We start from the raw sequence: 23,980 nt of genomic DNA on the forward strand, positions 1-23,980 counted from the left end.
CGATGATTAATCAAGGGAGTGAGCAGCTCTGGCCTCTTCGCCCGCACACATTACAAGGTTAATTTCTCTATTGATTACAGCAGCAGAATGAACCAATACTTCACTACAGATTTTCTCTGTTTTCACATAATATGTGTTTATGTTTGCCTCTTTCTGTGATGCAGTTGTAGATTCACAAGAATGATGAATGATGTTTTGGTTGATACCATCTTCCTACCACGCCCATTGCTCATATTGAAAAAATATCATGTTTATCCCAAAATGTTAGATTCACATTTATTGACAAAAAAAAAAAAAAAACACTTTTCAAAAGTGCTTTTCTTTCTACAGCAAAGACTATGGTATTTTCACAGAAGTATTAAAAACAATGACTTGTGTAAAGGGCATAAATATACATTCTGACGTCTGCTGACAAAGTGACGTCTAAAATCTTCACAATAAAAGCTGGACATTGATGAAGACAATAAGAGGTCCACAACCACACTTTGATCATGGCAGGAAACAAATGTTCAGGTAACTGTCATTCATTTAATGTTAAAATACTCCCTGGATAATTGTATAGATAACACTGTTTCAGAGATATCTACCCAAAAAGAAGCTTTTTCCTTTTCTCACACAAACACATTCACATATGTACAAACACAAACAAAGTCGATAGAAAACTGATTTAGTGTGTGAACTTGTGCCCCCTGTTTTGGTGACTCCACATGATGTTGTTCAAGCGTACCCGTGTGTGTCATGTGTGTTTAGACAATACGTGTCCATGTGCTCCGCTCCTTGGGGTGTTTGGACCCTCACCGCTTGCCCTCTGGGATGCTGCTTCAGAGGTGACCTACTTCTCCTGACTGTCAGCAGAAGGCAGTTTCATCAGCTCGCTTTGTGTCGAGGCACTGAACTGTGCCTGGGACCCTGGGACAGGCCAATTGGACTTGTGTAATGAAGCTCATCACACACATGCATGCACACACACACACACACACACACTGCTGCTGTCGTTGGGTCCAGGGAAGCAGAATTTATAACAGCCATTTATTACCTTCTCCTTTATCAAAGAAATGTGATTCCTCGGCGTGTTTCTGATGCATGCGCCGCACTGCCATTATGGTCCATTATTGGGAGGTGACAGAGATGGAGCAGAGGGTGTTGATGGATGCTGGTGCCGGGCCGCCTGTCATTACTCCGTCTATTGAGTGGTGTGTGCGAGACACTTCCCACAAAATGGCCGCGGAGCACCAACATGGCTGCGATTGCGAGGAGTAAATGATCTCGTCACATCTGACGGCGGGCACAAAAATGTTAAACACATTCATTTGCTGCTTGCATGTGTTTGGAACAGTCTGAGTGGCAACACGATCACAACAGTCCTACTGCTGTGATTTCGGTGCCTCTTCACAGCAGAGGGTATAAATGAGCAATATTTACAAGTGGAATTTATCCTCCTGTACTGTTTAGGAGAAACAGATGTTAAGTGATCCGTCAAAAAACAACATAGTGTGATGAAATATGTACAAGAACACTACAAATTCCCACGGCGAGTATGGGTGACTTAACACAACATACCGTTACACTGAGTGCAGCAACTACACATTATCCTAAAGTCTCTCTAGCCTACACAATACTCATCAAATACAGAAGCCACAATGGTATTACATTCATATAAATAATGATTATAATAATCCCAGAATGCCCCATGAGTCACTTCAGCACTTTCGGCTCCATTCATGTGTTTAAAAATGAGAACTGAAGACCAGCTTCACTGTGTCCTTAACAATTCCCTTTAGAGGTGTCCTTGAGGTTGTGACATCAAATCCCCTGGTATATAAAAAAAAGGTATCTTTGAGCACCGTTCTGTACAGGTCAGGGGTCCTTGGAAGTCCATGGATTTTTTTATAAGGCCCACGAGATCATAGGGTTTCACAGATAAGGGGCTATCAGTTCATCTTGGTCTTTCCCTCTTCGATTGGCATAGCTGAAGAAAGGAGCCGGTACAGACAAGTCTTTGTTTATTTTGCGGTCAAAATGTCTGAGCTGGAAAACTGTCCATGGAGAGACCATGTGAGGCAGGAGACAAAAAGCAAATGAGAAGGATCAGTCAGCTGATTAACTGATCGATCCGTTAGAGCTTAAGTTTTACTCCGTTCCCAGGTTAGCTTCTGTTCCATTAGCTTTCGGGTTTCAATATATTTTCTCTCGTTGCTGGGTTTTAATCATCAGTATTTTGTAAAAAGCAGACCACAGTTTTATGTCCATATACTAACCTAAATGGAGTCCATCATTGGGTTTACATGCAAACCTGGTGTGTGTACTGTAACTGGAGTAGGGGGATTAGAGAGACCTGATTTCCCAAGAAGATTTCTTGGACAACGCACATTTCGGTGCCATGTATACCTGTAACCGGATTTCTATTGGACTTTCTTTTAAATGGACTGTACTCGTATATAGCCTTTCCAGTCTTCCGACCACTTAAAGAGCTTTACACTACATGTCATATTCTCCCAATTCACACACTGATGGCAGAGGCTACCATGCAGGTGGCTACCTCCAAGCAACAGCCGTAGAGCACAAGTACCACTAAGTACCACTTGCACGTACGCAAGTGCCAGACAAAAGACTGTGGACAGGGAAAGTAACAGCTGGATGAAAAGGAGAGGTCATTGTGATATTTAAAATGTGTCTGACTGAAACTGGCTTCAAAGCTGGCTGATCCTCTAGAAGTCTAAACATCTGTTTCTACCACCAGGATACTCCACTGCAACACGTTCCCCAATTACCTGTGTAAACCTCTGAGTAACCAGGTTACTTAAATGCCTGTAAATGCACTGAACGATGCTTAGTAGAATTTGACAAGGATACTGAATAATTTGTTAATTTTCCAGTCCAGGATTAGACACATATTTAGCCGAGTGTATGGGCGGAAATCTCCTGAATCTTGTTTTAGCTTTTTGCAAAAGACTGATGAATGAAACCCAGAATAGGAAACCACATGGTCTTGGCTGGCCTGAGAAGGGGGTGGGACTTGAACTCTCTATAGCCAGAGGTGCTCTACATCCCCATCTGCTCGCTCATGTTTGGCGAACCAAACTGCCCATTCGCTCTCCCTCTCCTCTCTTTTCTATGCAGCAGGTTCTCTGTCGGAAGTAATGAGTCACGTCAGCAACGTTTTGCTTGCAGCGTAACGCAGGAGAGGAAAGATAGTGTGAAGGAAGAGAGAAAGATAGAGGGAAAGAGAAAGTGGGCGATGTGTGTTCATCTGATTGTAGACAGTTTTCCGGCCCTGCTCCTGGCAGATTCTCCAACTATCTGTTTCTGCTTTCTCCATCTGTCTCCTTCTCGCTTGTTGCTCCAAGGATGAAAAGGACACGAAGAGAGGGCTGCGTGAATGTTTTTTCGGCTCTGCCTTTGTCCTTCTTCAGGGAGCTGTTGCCCAATCTGTCCATCCATCCGTCCTTCATAGCCCTCTGCTCGCATTGGGTTTCAGCTTGATGACCCACTCTCCTCCATGGTTAGTGTTGTATAAATCCTGAAGGTGCGTGTCGGGATCCACGCAGCGCTCACCTGCAGAAAACACACAAAAAATACTTAAAGTCCTAGTTGAGGGATTTTTTTTCTGTAGCTGAGCAAGATAAAAAAGTTTAGGTTGATTTTACATATCAATTACAGCTGCAACTAGTGATAATTTTCATTATCGATTAATCTGCTGAATATTGTCTCAACTAATCAATTATTTGTTTGACCTATTGAATGTAAGAACATTTTTTTAAATGTCCCAGTTTCCAAATTTAAAATGACATCTTTAAATGATTTATTTTGTTTGACCAACAGTCAAAGATATTCAGTTACAAAGAGCAGAAAAGATTCAGCTATAAGCATTGTTTTATTTTGGAAAAAATTGATCATCCAACTTTTTTCAGCTGTAGTTTCAATTCAGGGCTTGTGTTGGTATCAAAGTGATGATAAATGAATAATCTCAGGTACTAACGTGCAGATGCAGAAGTTTTACATTACAAAGGTTTTTTACTGTCAGCTCTGCTGCGAGAGCACAGGCATGTGTTAAAGCATTTGTCTGCTCTGATAACTGCAGATGTACTGCTCGTGTCTCTTTGGCGCTTGCACAAGACCGTGCTACCCTCATCAGCTCAATGAGCAGAAAGACATGCAAATGTCTGCGCTGCTTTGACCAGAGTAAAACAGCGCAGCTTCTTTCACTTACCAATATTCCCTCCCACTTCGTACAGGGCGCAGTCTGGATATGCCGCCGAGCCCTTTCTGTTGAGAGACATATAAAACTTAAGTGTCATCCTTTTTTCCCCCGTGAAGGTAGATAAACATGATATGTCATTCTTAAAGGAAAATTCGATGAGGTGACAAAAGTGACACAATTGCTAGAAAAAAAGGCTAATACTTAAGGTTGATATCATCATCATCATCATCATCATCATCCCTGATGTCAATACAAGTCATCGTTGTGGTTTAATAATTCTCAGGATCTATTTACTTTTCGTGCTTTGTGAGAACCAACAGATACATACAAATACAGTTTGGAAGCCAGATTCAAACACGTCAGCATTTATAATCTACTTACAATGCCAGATGGCGGTTTGTATGTTTAAAACATTCTGGATAAAAGGCTGAGGAAAGCATGTAGTCATTTAAACTGTATCTGGTATCGTACCTTTGCAGTTTGCCCTTTCCATTTTCGGGGCTGCGGACAAACTGGCGGTGAAACTGGGCGAGCAGGTCTGAGGCTCGGGAGTTGATGCTGAGCTGGAACTCCATGGTGCTGCTCACCAGATCCCCGACCTGGATCTTCACGGTACGGCACAGCTACAGGGCAAAAAAAACAACAAAGACTTAAAGAATACATATCACTATAACAACTTTGGATAGTAAACGATCAAACGATCAAACGATTATGTTTTCACGTGTTTGAGTGGCGGCATATGAATGAAGCAACAGTCTGGCCTCATTTATAAAAATGTTCATAGATTTACACTTGAACTAAGTCTTAAGATAATTTCTGCAACACATATTATTCAGTGGACTTAATAGTGAGTTGACAAACAAAGCCAAACACATAGTAGTGTTGATAATTCATATCACATTGTTCATAAAGCTAATGCCAAAGTTCACCACAAACTGCAATACCCCTACATGACCAGCAGGGAAGACACATTCGTCAAGTCTAGGCTTTGCTTAGACATCTTTTCCAGGTCGGTTTTATAAATGAGGCTCCACAGGTATGCTAAACCGACTCACCTCTGAGGTGTTTTTATTGGGTTTTTCGCGGCTGTCTGTGTGGATCTTTCTCAGCAGGTTCTTGATGCGGCGATCATAAAACTGGTAACGCCGGTTGCTGTTCTCATTCAGCTTACGCACCTGGCTCATGAGGAAATTAGGTATCTGAAGAGAAAAGGAGCATGACGCAACATTTGTAATGGTTATATATGTTTACAATTCCTATCATAAGGTCGACTTGCTTGTTTTTTCTGGATCTTACAGCCAGAAAAATCAAATCAGGGGACTGCTATTTATTTAATGAACCCTCAACTTCAATTTAATTATAGTTTTTGAAGATATTTACTTTTCAATTTGCTAGATGACAACAGGGATGTGAAATTCAAGTTTTTTTTCAAAAGTTTTTGTGATAGATGTTGCTTAACTACTCTTTATTGCTAAGAAAACTGTTAAAGACTAAATTTGGTTATGGGCACATGTAGAAAACGTAACACAGCCTCTAAATAGTTACACTATTCCCATTTAATGTTTCTTCAGTAACACCAACGATCCTTTCCATCTTGAGGTTGAATATGAGGGTGAGCCTACCGTCCAGAGCAGGTCCTGGTAGCGGATGAGGAGCCTCATAACATCTGCTGCCTTCTCCGCATGTCCTTTCTCTGCCCCCTCAGTCAGCCTGCTGGGGACGGCCTTATGGAGGAAGAGGTTGGGAGCCATGATGGTCGCTACAGCCCACAGGTTCATCCTGTTCCTCTTCTCCCTGCAAACCACCTTACTGAGGAACTCAAGGAGGACCTGAAGAACACATGGATGGAGACATGCATACGGATATGTCGGATCGTTTTTTAAAATGTATTATTAAACTGGATGAAAGACACTCGATCACTTTCAACTGTACAGTGTGTAAATGTTGAGAGGGCTCTTTTGAACTGAAGCACAAAATGGAGTCAAGTGAATTATCACAGTGACTGAATCATCTGCAAAACCTCTACTGAGAAGTATGTTAATGCTCAGTAAGTTTCAGCTGCCTCCACTGGAGTCAAAGTAATTAGTTCAGGTGGGTTTTATGCTCCTGGATGGTATAAGCGGAGCTGACTGCACACTTGTGACGGTGAAAGTGAGTCATGGTTAATGCAAGCCATTATATAACCGAACAGAGTGTTTAAAATGGATTAAGAGCAGAACAATATAGTAATGCATTATGAAACAGCGCTTCGGTGTGTCAAGTTTCATGAGAGTGTAAATTGGGATGAATTTCTGACAACCATAAGAAGAGCATGTAGGGTGTGGTGAAAAATGCTGAATATAACTTAAATGCCAATTTAACACTTTTGGTGTAATTTATGGATTCTGTAAAAGTTTTGCAGTGTTTTTTCACTTGAATATGAAATATTGTTTTACACTTGACTCTTTCATTTTGGTAGTTAATTTTCAACCTATGATTTTCTACAGTGGTGGATGAAGTATTCAGTTCCTTTACTTAAGTAAAAGTAGCAATACCACGTCGTAAAAATACTAATTAAAAAGGTTAAGTTAAGATACATATTAAGTACTAAACAAAACTTAATTAAAATATCAAAAGTAAAAGTACTCAAACATAGCAAAGTGGCCCCTGTGAGTGTTATGCTATCATAAATTATATTATTATGTTATTATTACTCATGCTTTAATGTGCAAGGAGCAATTTGCTGTTGTAGTTAGTCAAGGTGGAGCTCATTTAGTTGCTGGGTAGTTAAATCTACAACAAGTCATCATTGTTTTGTGTATAAAATCTTAATTTGTAAAGTAACTATTGCTGGCAAATAAATGTAATGGATTAAAAAAGTACAATATTATCCTCTGAAATAAAGTGAAGCAGAAGTATAAAGTGCAAGAGTAAAGTACAAGCACCATAAATTTTGTACTGAAGTTCATGTATTTTGTTACATTCCACCACCGGACATGGATATAAGAACCTGGAAGGATTGCCGTTCAGAAGTATTTACGTGGCCCGAGCAGATTTCTTCGGCAGAAATCAAGCTGTTTTAACTGGGTTTATTTTATCCTGACAGAGGAAACTGGATTCTTGTTTACATGATGGAACGTTCAGGGTCTGCTGGTTCTTTTTAGCAAATATCACATATTTAGATTAGCCTTTCCTTCTGCTTGGCAATATATATGTTATCACTGTGTTCGTACTCTGTATATTCAATGTTTTTTCCCCCTTTTCTTTTTGGCCTCTTTTATATTTTCCTGTATTACCTGGTTTTGTAAAGTGTCCTTGTGTGACAAATAAAATGCATTGTCATCATTATTATTATTATTATGATGATGATATTTTGCAAGTCAGATTAAAAATCTGATTACTTTAAATGAAAACTATCATACTGAGTTATAACTAACTAGTATTGTCTCTATTTCATGAAGTGCATCGTTGAAGTCTTTGTGTATGTGTGTGTGTACCTTCAGTGTGTTCCTGTTGGGCTCAGGCAGCAGCAGGATGAGCAGGTTCAACATGTGGAGTTTCTGCTTCAGCTCGGTGATGTCTGAAGCAGGAGAGAGCAAAGGTAGGACATGTTTAACACACACACACACAAACACACACACACTTGCCTAGCACTCACAACACTTCACATTACTGCCATCTGGACGGAGATCCGGGACCTTAAAATGAAGTAGAGCTTGCTTCAGCAGGAGTTTTGTCCCCTCTGCCATTACAGCAATGAACAAATCGCCTCACTGACTATGTTGTGTGCTGGGATAAAAGAATATATTTATGGGGTATTGTCTTCATCTGTAGGTTGCTGTCTTTATATCTGTGTGTTTCTATGTTGAACTGGCTGTGAAAACAAATCTCTCTCTGGGACAATAAATTCTAAAGTCTAAGTCTCTTCATTTCCTCTGCGTTTGGCTATGAATAATGGGATACCTGAAGATTAATGACATTGTGACAGGTAGCCATTAGCTTTGTTAGCTTATGTCTCTGTGGTCACACGTCATTTATCACCTTGCACTGACTCTTCTCACAAACTACACATCAGTGAGTCATCAATCAGATTTTATTAATATCAATCCAGTAGTGTATTAAGGTGAAACTAATGTGAAACCAGCAGATCTTTTACTCTTTTATTTCGTGGCAGCGCAGGGACGCCTCTTCAAAGGATAACTTGTTCATCTTAATGTGTATTTCTTAGCCGGAGTATAAAAGACAAGCAGCATGCAGCGCAGTCATCGTGATAAAGAGACTCACGCAATTATGATGTGAACCCTGCTGAGCTGTCTGGAAAAGTGAGTAGCAGAGTTGTGTAGAGGAGGAGAAGAGGACTTGTTGTGTATGTCTGCTTTATGCAGTATATGTGCAACTTGCCAGATGTGAAAACACACATATCTGGCAAGCAGTGTAATTGGTGAGGGATGATTTAACACTGTCTTGAAAGCAAAAGGTCTTTCATAAAAAATATCTGGATAACAGCCTGTGTATAAAGTGTTTTCAGTCTAACAAGACTGAAAATGTTACTGGGAACTGGAGCAGCTGCGTTGTTGTGAAACTGTCACATCTGAAACTGCTAAATCTGAGCGTGTACACTGACCTCTGACAGCGCTGAAGGTGTTGAGGTACTCAGCGGTGAGAAGAGGGGCGGGCAGCTCCCGGATGAACTTCTTGAGCAGCGCGGCAGCGTCGTTTGGACTGACCTCATCCCAGCTGACACGCCCTGAGTAGAAGTTGGCCTCAAAGTTCTGCTGCAGCAGCTGAAGGTAGGAAACAATGACCACAGATGAACACTTTCAGTGAATTTACCATCAGTGAGTTAATTTAACACTTTTCTGTTTTTTTCTATTTATGTGTCTGGTCTTGCAGATCTGTCATGACTGATGAATAATGGCTTTCATGACTTTACATGTCACTCTATTTCATATATGAAGTTTGTTGATAAATGTCACATTTTTTTTGAATGATAAAGTCTTAAAATGGAGAGTTGTGTGTCACTCACAGAGCAGATGCCGCTCTGGAGCAGCGATTTAAAACTTATTCGTCCTAAATTAACTTCATGGCTGTCGATGTTGCAAGCCCAGGCATGAGGGCTCTTTTCTGATAAAGAGAGCCCACCTTGGAGCAATGTTATAGGTGTCTATTTGTGCCTTAGGTATATATAAGCGTATATAAGCACTATTACCGTGTGTTACTTATTCTTATTTTACAGCCTGGTGCTAACAAAGGCCATAGGTTTCCTATGTCTTATAAAAATACTACAATGGTTTAAGCAGTATTTTGAGCTTAGCGTATAGACTGGTGATTTCATGCCCATATTTGTGAATCTACAATCAGGAGGAAAGTATGTTGTGCTCTGCCAACAGGACAACAAGGCAGAATATGCTGATGATAGTAGATCCTTCATGAGCTTGTGACAGAAATGACTACAATACACTGATTGCTGGGATATGTTAAATGGCGCCCTCTTCTGACTGCTTGATTTAATTGATTCCCATCTACTTCGCATGTGCTGAATTAAATACAGAATCATAAGGTGTATCTGGCAACAGCAGCTGGAAAAACATTATTGATTTTGTCTCATTGGCCCTTATTTTTCTAAATGTCAACTACAATTAAACTCAGTGAAGTGGTTTGATTTTCCTCACTGCCGTTCAAGCACTTTTGACATTTAACAGTGTCAATATTTAGTTTGCCTTTAGGTCATGAAACTTTTTTTGCATTACTTTAAACACAAGATTTTTAAAAAAGGCAGAAAAATGATTTGGTGCAGTGCCAGCTTTGTGTGACAGAAATAGTTGTGAACCTAAATATTGCACCTTGATTCTTGACTGAGATCCTGGAACCCGCAGGATCCCCTCTGAATCGACTCCCTTCTTCTCTAAAAATGACAACAACTGCAGAGACAGGGAGAGAGACAGAGAGAGACATTAGCAGAGAGTCAGGCATCAGTAGATAAGAATCTCTTGCTCACCTCTGCTGGTTATTCTCAGTAACTGCTGCTACACACAGGGTGTGGTCAAAGCATTTCACATTCGAAGGACACAGAAATGAATTTATGTGATCTATCTGAAGACACAGTTTGAGGTTCAACAAAGACAAAAAATGTGCTGAACACATGCTGAGATACAAAATATGGTTACAATTATGCAAACTGTCATCTTATGGTAGACCAGGGGAGAACAGCAGATCTGTTATATTACAGGCACATTGAAAAGCTCCAATGACTTCAGAAGCTGCTTAGATTATTGGCTAAAGTAACAACCTCATGTTTTTAAGTTGTGAAAAATTATATTAAGGTCATATAACACACACCGCTTGCAGGAAGAGAGGAGTCGAGGTGTTGGGCTTCAGTTTCTGATCGTTCTCCAGCAGCGTGGCCAGCGGCACACCGAAGAGCGGGCTCTCTGTGAAAGAACCAAAGTGTCATGCGATTGCTCTCCATCTTACATTAACATTTAGCTAAAGTTGCATAAGGAAGACATTTTCCTGTGTTGCGTGTGTGTGTATGCCTACATCCATGGATGTTAGATCTGTTAATCTTCCAGAATGAGGAAATCTCTGCAAAAAGGTGTGCATGGGGAACTAGTGGTGCAGACAACTGGTTTGAGTAATTTGCTTTCCTTTGCTTTGAACAAACACTGCACATAATTAAAATGTTATTGTCTTTAAAAAAGCTGTCTACAGAATGCCTATTTTCTTGTGTGTGTCTTTGCAAAGTGCACGCCCTATGCTCCTGTCGTGTGCGGGCGCCACCATACCTGGGACTTTCCTCTTGCTGGTTTTGTGCCTTTTGACCTCCAGCTCTAAGAGGTCACACAGCGCCGTCATGTCGATGAGAGCCAACTGGCGCACCTTCTTCATGTCAGTGTGGGAGAGATCCTGAATACGAGTCACTCCGAGGCGGCACTTGGGGCAGATCACCCGCTGAGAAGGTGAGAGTGAAGAGAAAGACATGTGAGTAGAGGGGGGGATTGGAGTTGAGAGTTGGGAAGTGGATGGTGAAGAGGTAAATAGAGAGAATGGGATAAAGAACAGGGAGGAGAGGAATGGAAAAGAAAATGGCGACAGTGTCAAATCACTGACATAATGCATCCGTTTGTATAATTAATTTAAAATATTAATTGATTAAAACTGTACTATCTTTAAGAAAATGTGGCATCGGTATTTTAAAACCACTAATTCCTCCCTTCTCCTTATTTAGCCTGAAACAGAAAAATACATCTGCTAGACTCTGTGACACAACAACTCTCCTTATTTGTTTTGAGCTAACTGCCATCATTCATTCTGCTTAACCCTGTTATCTAACCAACAGCAAGGCTGATTAGAATTGGCTAACAATAACATTTGTGTGTGAGCGCGGTTATTAACAGGTTTACATGACCTGACCCAAAACTCTAAATATTTTGGTCCACTGTGATTTATTTATCCTGATCAGTCGGAATAACTTTTATTTTTCAATAAGTTACAACAAACCCTTCAAATTAAGAAAGAAAACCCACAAACTACTATAAAATGTGATACGTAAATGTGATAAAGAGAAAGAAGGAGCTTTGGATACAGCGTGCCGTGTACTGCAGAACAAAAGGCACTGGTAACTGCAGGACGTCCAGCTAGACATGTTTGTGGTCGTGATCACAGAGCACAGAAAGATTTGTTCTAACACAAAAAATATATATATTTAAGTTTCGTATTGAGTTCTCACCCTGTACCTAATTTTACTCTTAACTTTGTCATGACTTTCACTAACAGAGATTGAAAACCGTGATCACCAAAGATGTAATCCCATCCTGGTACACAAGCCAAACTCTTAATAGGGCTTATTATTCATCATGTATGTACTTTTGTATGCTCTTTTCTAAATCCTCTTTTCTGTAAATAGATTTCAGATGTACTTTCACGCCCACCAAAAGAAATTAATGTAGGGAACACAAACAGTTAAACACGTGTCCGTATTTCCTTTTTATGCCCCATTTGCAAATTCTCTGGAACGTTTCCAAAACTCCCCATTTAAAACATTTAAATACTAGCACAGTTTTCCCATCGACAGTGGGACCTACAGTCACGCTGGGAAAAGAGTAGGAGAGGGCAAAGTGTTTTGGTGCTTACGGGCAGGGTGCCGTCCTCTTTTCTGCGTTGGCTGTTGTTCTGCAGCAGTGTGGCCTGTTTGAGGAAGATGACGGCCTGTTCGCAGTAAGCGACATCTGTGATGAAGATTTCCTCTTTAGGGGCACCTCGCTGATGCTCCGGCGTCGCAGCTGAGCAGGAAACACACACCGTAAACTCCAATCTATTAATTCACTTAAGGAAGTCAACTGTAGAGATGTCACAAAAAAAAGCAAAATGTGAATGCACGCAACATGAGTGCACAACAAATATGGGGAAGTGTTGCCACACGCTCTCATTATCTCTTATGTAACTCACATCTCTCAAAACAGAGGAATGGAAAAAAACATTCTGCAGAAGTATTCTTTATCTGCTTTTAAGTTGATAGAGCCAACATGCTGCATGCTTTCACTGTTAAAACATTAAGAAGCCCTTATTCCCTTTCGTTACTTGCTAGTTTTAATTTTGGCTCACTGTAATGATACTATTGTATGTAGCTCTTACCTGATAGTGGTGTTCTGGCAACTGATGCCATGCTGTGTTGGGCAAGGTCTTCACTATGCCGGGAATCAGGTAGAAGGGTCTGTGAGATAGAGCATTTATTGACACTTCACAAACCCATATTGAGCCCTTTCTGTAAAGAACGACTCAAGTTAAAAATATGTAATATTTTCGGCACCTCTGGGAATAGGAATAGAGTGTTTCCTTTGAGAAAGGACTGATAAGGATCAGAGGAACAGTCTCTATTCCCCTCTCAGGGCTGCTCAGACAGACAGCGGGGACAAAGCATGGCCTTTACATGTGATTTGCCTTTCTTGTCACAAGTTAGCCCCTCTGCATGAAACAAGATGGCACAATATACTGGAACAATAGAGAGTCCCTCACTGGGTCCTGACAGTCACCAGGGAAATGGGTATTTTATATTTTACAGCAGGCTCTGCTTGCTGTAAACTTGTACAACAGTAATCCTGAGACTGGAAATATAGGCATCCGATGGATTTGCACGTATCAAGGAAAGCTGAGTCTGTACGTGAAATCTACATGTTACATATAAAATATGTAACGCGTATATGTATGCATGTTAATCTTCATTATGAACTGCATTTACATTTAGACCCAACAATTTACAGCATGAAGTGCTATTGCATTTTCATTTGGGTCAATGTAAGCAAAAGACATAAAAAGTCACTTTCAAATGTCCTATTTCAATTTTTTTCAATATTTTCATACAACATCTGGCTCTCATTTCTTTTTGTATACCATTTGCTTTTCCTCCTCCATCGGGATGTCAGAGGTTGTGGTGAGTTACAGAACAGTTTCCCTTAGACCAGCAAGGATTCAGGGATTTTTTAAAAGTTCAAAGAGTCCTGACCTGAGTGATGGGGGACTTGAAGACGTCGCGGACGTCACGTGGTGCCGATTTGTTCCTCTTGCGAAGGGAGAGTGTGTAAGAATCCAGTCGGCGCTGGACAGCCTCGGCCTGGGTCCGGGTTAGTGTGGACAGAAGCACCGCTTTGTCTACATCCTCACAGTCCTCACTGATGAGGTTCGACAAACCAGCATCAGCCAACCACTGCTCCTCCTGTTCGCCTTCTGAAACAAAGATCCAAACATGAAACACACAGGCACAACAGCAACAAGATGCAGATATAATGCAAATAAAAATGCAGAATGTTACAATACCAAAGTATCATTTTGATGTGATATACAACATCATGTTAGACAGACTGAGGCACTGGGTGGGGATCTCTGGTACTGCCCTAGAATGGTTTTCATCCTACCTGTCAAATAGGAAGTTTTGCGTGTCTGTAAACAACTATGTCTCTTCGTTCTGTCCAGTTAAATATGGTGTGCCTCAGGGGTCGGTCTTAGGACCCATTTTGTTTTCCTTGTATCTGCTTCCCCTTGGACATATTATCCATAAACATGGCATTTCTTTTCATATTTATGCTGTTGACACACAAATATACTTGCCCGTCAGATCCACAGACCCTGGAGTGCTGAGTTCACTTAACAACTGCCTTTGTGAAGTTAAAAAATGGATGTCAAATAATTTCCTCCATCTGAACTCAGACAAAACAGAAATCCTGGTCATTGGGTCCCAGCAGATGGCAGTATTTGATGGCAGTACTGCCATCTGCTGGTTCCCTAGTAAATCACATTAAGCCTGTGGCAAAGAACCTTGGTGTTTGGTTTGATAGTAATTTAAATTTCGAGCAGCACACCACAAAGCTTGTTCAATCATGTTTTTATCAACTTAGAAATATAGCAAAAATTCGATCTATGTTAACTTTTAAGGACACCAAGACCATTTTACATGCCTTCATCTCATCACGCCTGGATTATTGCAACAGCCTTTTCACCTGTTTAACCCAAAAATCTATTGATCGACTCCAGACTGTCCAGAACTCAGCTGCCAGGCTTTTAACCAAAACAAAGAAATATGACCACATTACTCCTATTTTAGCTTCATTACACTGGCTCCCAGTATGTTTTAGAATTGACTTTAAAATTCTATTGATTACTTTTAAAGCTCTTCATGGCCTCTTGCCTTGTTATATTTCTGAACTTTTAGTCCCATACACACCAGCACATGCCTTGAGATCCTCGGGCAGAGGTCTGTTGTCTGTTCCAGAGTCTCGACTGAAAACTAAAGGGGACAGAGCGTTTGCTGTCAGGGCCCCGAGGCTCTGGAACAGCCTGCCCGAGGAAATCAGGTCAGCTGAGTCAGTGAACTCTTTTAAGTCCCTTCTTAAAACATACTTTTATAGGAGAGCCTTTCCCGATCTTATTTGACTTTATTTATCCCTTTTATTTTATTGTATTTTACTAATTTTATATTTATCTTAAACGTGTATTTTAGTCTTTTCAATGTTTTCATGCTTTTATCTTGTATTGTTTTTGTATTATTGTCTCTTGGGTATTATTGTCTTTACACTTGTTAAAGCACTTTGTAACTTGTTTTTGAAAAGTGCTCTACAAATAAAGATTATTATTATTATTATTATTATTATTATATAATCTATAAATTGTTAAATATCTGACTCGACTGAGTTGTAGCAGCTATTCATAAATCCCTTACCAAGTCTGTGTATAAAGTTCCTTTGAGTGCAACAGTTGGCTGAGTCACTCGTTGTCCCTCAGGTTGTGACACAGGGACATGTCCTTGGCGGCAAGGTTTGCTGTATGTCCTTCTCTTGGGTTTATTCTTAATATATTGTTATCTTCAAGTTCTTTGAAAACCAGAATATCTGAATATCTCTGTAACTGTTCACGCTAAACTCTAATGTTAGATTTGTTAGTTAGCTACGCAACAATTAGACCCGGCAGTTAATATGTGTAAATGTTAAGTAACAACTAATCTCTATGTAAGAACCAGTTTAGGAGGTGGAAAGTGTTTTAATTTACGGATGTGTAAATCTCCCCTTTGTAAACCTTCTGCTCATAACCAGGTTAAGTCTGATTTTATGAAGGACTGGCTCTTGGACACTAAGGACAGTAGTTGGTAAGTTGTTTAAATTTAAAAAGTAACAAAATTGTTTCACCTCTCAAAATAATAATGAGGCCACAGACGCACCAAAATCCAGACTTCAGAGGGTTTACTCATTAGAGAACAATTCATTTAAAACATCAAAAGGATCTATTACAGGGTAGAATTAATATGATCAGTTTGAGTGGACACAATTAAAGCACATTCCTATCAAGACAGCGTTGATGAATGGCTATTTGGCTTGTGCACATAAAACACTCCCTGCCGCAGAGTGTTTGATGGTGTTGTCATAGTGATGAGCGCTACTTTGCTGCATGAGAGAAACCTGATATGTTGCCATGGCAAACGCATCATTTCATGGAGGACACCGGTGTGTGATCCTGGGTGGATGGCTGTGTTTAACACTGATGGTTTGTAATTATATCACATAAACCCATGGTGACTTCCATCTAAGCTCTCTGCCCATTCTTAATCTGTCAGCGCAGGATTTGCAGTATTTACCTTCTGAGTGTCTGGAGTCTCTCCTGGTGCATTCGTCTGCGTAGCCACTCCCCTGTCGGATGGTCTCCACCTCACTCCAGAACGAGTCCAGGCAGAGTTTGTCGGGGTGCTGCTCCTGATCCTGGGGGGACGGCGTGTGCGTGCTGTGTGCGTCTTCAGCGGCTGCCTGGTCCTGCGGGCTGGCCCAGGGCTCCACGCTCATCTCGGTGGGGCTGGGATTTCTGGTACACACATACACACACGTAAAGAAATCGCACACATGCATGCATGCAAACGAACAAGCAGGAACACAAAGACGCATACAAACGTAGGAGGAACGGTAAAGACTGAGGCGGTGTGGGGAGGAGGAATCAGCCGGGAGAGCCCAGAGAAAAGGAGAGACAAAGGGAGTGGGATGGAGGGAGGGCTGGAGTGAGGAGAGAGATGGCAAGAGAGAGGACACAAAGGGGGGTCTCTATTGTTCTTGCAAAATGTGGCCTGGAGGCATGGTACCGTGTAGATCCACTAGATGTCACTGTAAGAATGGGAGATCTGTTTTCCTAGGGGTAACGCCCCTTCATCTACTGAAACAGATCCAAACATATAACCCACTAAAAATGGCAGAAATAACATGAAACATGAAAAATAAATCCTAAATTATCTCAGATTCTTCACAGCCAGCCTTTTCTGTGTATAACAACAGAGGATATTGTTCCCTGACAACAATGGGACACACTCAGCTGTGGACACACTCGCAGCCCCCAGCACTAAAGTGTGAACCGGTGATCAGGGACACAGGAAGTCGTCTGCCGACTCACTCCATCAGTGTGCAGTTCAGTCACATTCCTCCAGTCAGAAAGTCTCATGAGACATACCAAACGCACTACTTCATTTCTGAGGAATGCCAGGTGCCTTATTGTGTCAACATGACAGAACAATGAGATGATAGATGGCCGACATATCAGAGCCAAAAATATCTGTCATACTGAGATGCCATGAGCTTATCACTAAGTTCCTCATAAATACCCATGCCAACTAAAAGACAGACGAAGACAGATCACATCCGGTTTGTTCCAGATCAATGCTTTGGTTTGTTAAACCAGTTTCATGGTGTCTTAGAGCAGGGTCGAGTGGTGGGAGTGGGGCTGTGATTACAGCAGTTAATTAATAAAGCGAAAGTCCCTTTTGTTTAAAGAAACAGAAAAAAAAAAAATTAACTTCTCATTGAGTAACATTAGACCACCATACGCAGACAAATGCTGAAATATAAAGCAAGAAGCAAAAACCTTACTATCACTACGCTTACACTGCATTAAAGCCTTTACATTAATCAAAACTATCAAACAATGTTAAGTAAAATGGGCCATACTGTTGTTTTAATTGTTCTCTAAACCAGAATGTTTACATTCCAACATACATTGTGTTATGTTATTGATAACCAAGAAGATGCCATCTCCTACTTGACCAACCAGCAGAGTCTAGGCAGTATGCCTCAAGTATGTAACGGATATTAATATCTAGTACTACATAATCTGATGATCTGTGACGTAACAAATGTGCAATTTTAGTCGGATCTTTCATTTGACTGGAAAGACATTTCAGCTTTGTTTTCTTTTAGATTTTTCCATACAGACATCTTCCCTCAACATATTAAGACCATGTAATTACCTAACTAATCCAGACATCGAATGCATTATAAAAAATGTTGCACAGATTCAATGTACCTCATTGGTATCCACAATGATACTGTCATTACTGAAGGCATCAGCAGTGATTGAGGCATCATCCATCCATCCTTCGTCAACCGCTTATCCTGCGTACAGTGTTGCGGGGGGGCTGGAGCCAATCCCAGCTGACTTTGGGCGAAAGGCCTTGAGTCAACAGCCTTGAGGCGGCTTGGCTTTGGGGCGGCTGTGGCTCAGGAGGTAGAGCGGGTTGGCCGTTAATCGGAAGGTCAATCCCTGGCTGTTCCGCCAGTGTATGAATGAGTGCGAATGCTAGTTTCCGTTTGAGCACTTAGGCTCAGTGTATGAATGTGTATGACTGGTGAATGCAGATGTAGTGTAAAAGCGCTTTGAGTGGTCGAAAAGACTAGAAAGGCGCTATACAAGTACGGAGCATTTACATTTACACCCTGAAAGGATCGCCAGTCCATCGCAGGGCCAGATTAATCAATCATTTCCTTTGTAAATATGAGAAATCAGTGGAAAAATGCCAATTGCACCAGAGCCTAATGTTCTGTCTTCACATTCCAGTATACCAGAAGATTTAAACCCAGATATTCTATTTACAATTATATAAAACAGAGAAGAGCAACAAATTCTCACTCCTTAAAGGCTGAAAAACAGCCACTGTTTGGCATGTATGCTTGAAAAATGACTTAAACAATTAATCCATCATCACAGTTGTTGTTCAATTTGATGCAAATGTTTCAGATTTAGATTGATCCACTTTGAATACTTTGAATTTTTTTTTTGTCACATTAAGATTGTAGCAACATCATTTGTGTAAATGATTTGTGTAAAAAATATTAATGTCTCCACTCAATTGAGACAATTAAATTAATTAAAGACAGAGAGATTAGTGATTTCTATTAGTTCCACGGATATTAGGTTTAAATACAATATGGAGAGGAAAATGCGGTACTGATGCTAAAAAGCAATACATTCATAATAAAGGCTGTTCTTTTTATGCAACATCTGGCTCAATATATCACTCACACACAGCTGTCCAAAGCCATAACATGTGCTCACAACCTGCTACATTTAAGGATAAAATACATCAAGCCTGAGAGATCAGAGGTCTGCAGACAGCTGGCTCACAGCAATGCACTCTGCATCCTGCTGCTCAGCAGCCACATCAACTTCAGTGAACATTACAAGAACTCAGATTAGATTTAAATGATGTGAAAATATCTGAGAATTTTCTGAGACAATAAAATGACCCGAGTTCACAAAATAAACATGTTTCTATCCCATAAATGAGGGTTTGTCTGCAAACTACCAAACAATTATCATATGTTTAAAAGCTGTGAAAAATGCCAAATCAGGGTCACCATCTAAAAAATGTTATACCCTACAGCAGAAACTACACGTACCTGCAAAGGTATTTATTTGCATATTTATGTTATGATGACTGTCAGCAGTGATGGAATGTAACTATTTACATTTACTCAAGTATTGCGCTTAGGTACAATTTGAGGTAATTGTGCTATTTTGTTTGAGTATCTTCATTTATGCTACTTCATCAAATATTCCACTCACAGTGTTGTACTTTGTACTCCACTACATTTATTTGACAACTATAGTTACTAGTTACTTTTCAGACAAACAAAACATGTGATCAGTAGATGAAATACGAAAAGTAAATGATTTAAAAACTTATTCCACCACTGTCAGAATATTTTTTGTCTTTCCCAGAAAGTGCCATCTACACGACTTCACTTCAAGCACACACATCACTCTGATCCTGCTGATCCAGCTCCAACTCCAACTCCTTCTCATCACACGTACCTGGCTTTTTTCTCGTGGGAGGATGGCTTCACACGCTTTCTCCTCGCTGGGCTTTGGGTAAGATAGAGCCTGAAACGGCTCAACTTAGTGCTTGGAAACTGCACGGTGGTGGACCTGAGCCTGCTCACCACTACCTCCTCTCTGCCTCCCATATCTGCAATGCTTAAGCTCCAGGAATTACAGTCCAGCACAAAACCTAGCTTTATCCAGTCCTGGTAGTTGGACACCATGTGAGTACGATGTAAGTCTCTCTGCTGCTCCAGCTTCTCTGTGTGGTGACAGGAAGTGATGTTGGCAGACTTAACAGAGGCTGTTTGGCTTGTTTGTGAGCTGAGTTGAGCTGGAATGCAGGAGGGAGTGACAACTCCCCGCACATGAACACATCATTCACACCATTCACACCTGTCCCCTCCCACGTCACTCTGAGGTGACACTCCCTGCTTGCATCAATTTCATCTCTGGTTCAAACAAGAATGTTCAACAAAACTAGTTAAAACCCCTTTGGCTGTAACATAATGATGACAGTACTTGTTCTAGTAAAGTAAAGGTCTAATGCATGTAAACGACGCCACACGAGTGAGAGTTGACTAACCTTATTGTCGACTCACAGGAACACCTCAGGCACTTCAATGGCCTTTCAGTGAAAGCTACACATCTCTACTTGAGCTAATTAATCAAGGATTCTTTGATGAAGACTAGGCGTGTTATCAGGTCTTTGCTTTGCCACTGTATGAGTTGAGAATTAAGTTAATCAAATGGATCAAAGGATGAAGACTTCTCCTTTCTCAAACTCTGTGGTTGAGTTTGCATTGCACACAGGTAATCCCAAGTACAGCTAATTTACCTGGTATGGTACAGCTTCTTATCACACAATTCATGTTGTCATGATTACCATCCTAGTTCAACCTCATACCAGAGGTCTGGTGGATGTGATTTACGTGTGTGAGCGCGAGGCAGAGTGAGAAAACCCAACAGCAAGAGAAAGTGTCAAGTTCCTCAAGTGCAACAGGTCTGTCAAGATTGCCTGTGAGCAGCACTGTAACCCCCCAACAACCCATGCACCAAATCACTGTCTATTCATCACTTTTTCATTCTCTCTTGTCATGCTGATCACACGGCCATCAGCTGAGGATGCAAGTTGAGGTGAAAAGTGAAAAGATCATTCCAGTGGTTTTTGACATTTGGGTCATTTTAGTCAAGCCTGCCATTTTCAAACATTTCACCTAAACACTGATGCACGTTTGTCAAAACTCTGCTAAAGCATGACTTTGTTTTGTCTTGATGAACAATTCTGGGAATGCGCTTCCATGAAAATTCAACTGAAACCCGCTGGAGCTTACAAGGAAGAGCCTAATCAGTTACTTATAGTTAACCTCTATAGTTTGTCATTTAACTCAGCTCTAAAAATGTATCTGAAAATAAAGTCTCAAACTCTTGTGCCACATTCACAACAACTCATATTGTAATTATTAAATCTAACTAAGTATGCCAGCAACTTTGCCATGGAGTACCCTCAGGGGACAGGTTATAGAGGAATGAGGAAACCAATGGAGGAGAAGAGTGGCAGGCATTGTCTTATTTTTAAACCTGCTAATAATACTCCTCACCTTCCAAGTGAGTTACAAAGCTCAGCCACAAACACATGCTCCTTTTGTAAATAGACCATTTAAAACAGAGTCTGAAAATGTCAGGGCCTGTTTCTTGTTGAATTGGCCTTAAATGAACTTAGAGAATCAACAGGAAACCATCCACTCTGAGAGGGGGAATGGACAAAATGTCACACTGCTGTCTTACATTTATACTCAGCACTGTGGGAAATAACACAAAGTAACCCCAACCAAAAACTCTGGTCAAGGAATACAGTAATCCAATTGAAAAAGCGACTCGTGTTGAAAGCAACATAGTCTTTAATCCTTGTGGCTGAATTCCATTGCAAGCTCCTTAGCTTAGAGAAAATGCAACAGTTCGCTCAAACAGCCTTGAGAAAGTGTTTCGTGTCAACCCGTCACAGCATGTAGGATCTGTCCTATGATATAAAGACAATCCCAACCACAGAGATCATTGAGTTTGAATCACAGTCTACAAAGACACACATAAGCTTCCAAGTCCCAACAACCCCTGAGTCCACAGCGGCAGTAGAGGCCTGATCCTACCTGGCCTTGGCCCGCGTGATGGCTCTGCCCGAGAGCAGCAGGGTCGACGAGCCACCTCTCCCCCACGGCATCCTGCTGTTGTTGTCCCCCCAGACTGCTGCAAGCTGTAGGAAACAGCAGCTGCCTGCCCCTGGCAAGCTGTTTCCTTGTAAATCTCAACACACAAACACATTCGAACAAGGACGGTCTCACTGTGCTGCTCAGCACGTCACTACATCGCATCCTGGTGCAGGAAAGGAGAGGTCTGCATTTTGGAGGGGGGCAAGGAGGGACAGGAGCTGAGTGGTTGAATACCTGACCAGGGCTGAGACACAGACTGAGGGAAGAGATTGTCTGAATGGCTGGTTGGGTGGACGGGGTTGGAGCTGGGAGCTGAATCAACCAGTGGGACAAAAAAAAGTTTAAAACATCCTTTCTATTAGTGGCAACATGCTCACGTATTCATTTACTGATTTACTCAAACAATGGAATTTGAGATGTTGTCTTTAACTTGACCTCTGCTCTTTTGTCTTTATGGTTTTTTACCAGTCACTTAAGGCCATAATCCAATTTACTGTCACTTATTTACAGCAGGGTTTAATATCAGTGAAAATCAGCAAGGTCTCACACAGAAACAGTGGCTTTTTGCATCAGGGGAGTTTTTGGACATAACCTGGTTTGACAGGGTTTAAGACCAAAATCTGACTTGCTTTTATAATCTGAACCCGCCACATGACACAGGTCAGTTGGGACAAAGCTGCAAACTTGGTCAAACTTAGTGTTTAGTCATCATGTTGTGCATAGATTGGAGCATAGCTATAAGATTACATTACATTACATTCATTTAGCTGACGCTTTTATCCAAAGTGACTTACAATTGCCATATATGTCAGAGGTTGCAACTGTGACTACAACAATTGTTTTAAAATTTAATTGCACTTGGGACTTTAGAGAATTTCAACTATTCATCTTTATAATATATTTGTTTTTTATTCTTTATTTCTCAATAAATGTCTTTATATACCTTAATTAAAACAAATTAAACTGCCTCTGTGCATGAAATGTGCTATACAAAGAAATTTTTCTTTGTCATTGTCTTGTCTTTTTTTTTTCAGGCATTGCTTGACATACAGTATACAGCAAATGTGTGAGGAAATAGTCTTCTGATTTTCCATTTGAAAAGGGCACTTTTACACCAAACTCCTGTATCCCTCTTAGTCAAATTCTGCGGCTCTGACTGTCCTTGCTGTATTTCTGGGTTGGTGTACAAAAAGGTTACTTGTTGCTAAACTGAGCTAAGACAGATGTTGGGTTTCTTACGGCATCGTATTTTGAATTACTAAATTTGTCTTAGTAGGAGAGAGCTTTGAGAGCTCAACAGTAAGGATTGGACTTTGTACCACAGCAGTGTTGGGTAAGTTTAAGATTATAAGAAATCTATACCATGTTTCTAGGAACATATGTGAGCGACTCAGTGGTATAAAGCTCAAAATGTGACCTTTGAGACTTTGTTCACAGCGAAAACTTTTTAAACCCACTGGGGCATTAAGAACATTGCTAACCTTACACAATGCCCTCTATACCCACTGAGGGAAATGTTTTAAATTATTTCATGTCAAAGATATTTGTGAATAGCATAAAAGTGTATTTCTTCTGGGTGATGGTGGCTTATTAAAGGTTGGCTAAGAAGGACCTCAAGTAGCTACAAACATTTCAGTATTATTATTTTCAGTTCAGAAACCCTTTTGGTGTGCCCCGGTCCACTTTGTATTATATTTAATACTGTACTGGCCCAGTGAAGCCTCCTTTACAACAATCAAGCCTCCTTTACAACAATTTACATTAGTCAAAAACAAACATGCACACTTAATTAGATTTTTAATAGATGTTCCCGCTAAAATGTGCAGTCAGTCACTGTTAATTAACATATCCATTAGGTGTGGCTGAAATCAAACCCACAGTCTATGCTCTATGCTGCTGGTGTCTCAGCTCTCTGGCAGTTTGCCCGCAGCCAAGTCTTCCACTCAATTTGTCTCTAACCAGATCAACACAGATT

General features: G+C 40.8%; 1 protein-coding gene across 3 annotated transcripts; it reads right to left on the reverse strand.

Annotated features, from left to right (window-relative positions):
* Positions 1-259: 259 nt before the first annotated feature.
* On the reverse strand, positions 260-22,218 carry LOC119886544 (rho GTPase-activating protein 40). Of its 3 annotated transcripts, none has more exons than XM_038697360.1 (15): positions 21,946-22,218; positions 16,302-16,522; positions 13,683-13,903; positions 12,815-12,893; positions 12,314-12,462; positions 10,966-11,131; positions 10,520-10,611; positions 10,024-10,101; positions 8,805-8,964; positions 7,678-7,760; positions 5,824-6,030; positions 5,257-5,400; positions 4,673-4,824; positions 4,211-4,266; positions 260-3,555 (listed from the first exon to the last, which is right to left on the reverse strand). In XM_038697360.1, exons 1-15 carry the CDS (start codon positions 22,014-22,016, stop codon positions 3,449-3,451), a joined length of 1,986 nt encoding a protein of 661 aa, XP_038553288.1. In that variant the 5' UTR covers positions 22,017-22,218; the 3' UTR covers positions 260-3,448. The 3 variants fall into 3 exon arrangements, with proteins under 3 accessions (XP_038553288.1, XP_038553286.1, XP_038553285.1); XM_038697358.1 differs by lacking the exon at positions 21,946-22,218 and adding an exon at positions 19,793-20,842 and having other exon boundaries at positions 13,683-13,900; XM_038697357.1 differs by lacking the exon at positions 21,946-22,218 and adding an exon at positions 19,793-20,824.
* Between the last annotated feature and the right edge of the window lie 1,762 nt (positions 22,219-23,980).

This window comes from Micropterus salmoides, unplaced genomic scaffold (assembly GCF_014851395.1).
Source record: "Micropterus salmoides isolate LMB-PRFRI ecotype aquatic unplaced genomic scaffold, ASM1485139v1 Ms_hic_scaffold_4, whole genome shotgun sequence".
Lineage (NCBI taxonomy): Eukaryota > Metazoa > Chordata > Actinopteri > Centrarchiformes > Centrarchidae > Micropterus > Micropterus salmoides.

Excerpts from the sequence above, each read along its gene's own strand:
- LOC119886544 (XM_038697357.1), bottom strand. The coding sequence starts at position 20,022 with ATGGTGTCCAACTACCAGGACTGGATAAAGCTAGGTTTTGTGCTGGAC. Across the intron at positions 6,031-7,677 it reads CCAACAGGAACACACTGAAG|GTCCTCCTTGAGTTCCTCAG; the intron begins GTACACACACAC and ends TGTGTTCTTCAG. Across the intron at positions 4,825-5,256 it reads CCAATAAAAACACCTCAGAG|CTGTGCCGTACCGTGAAGAT; the intron begins GTGAGTCGGTTT and ends TTTGCCCTGTAG.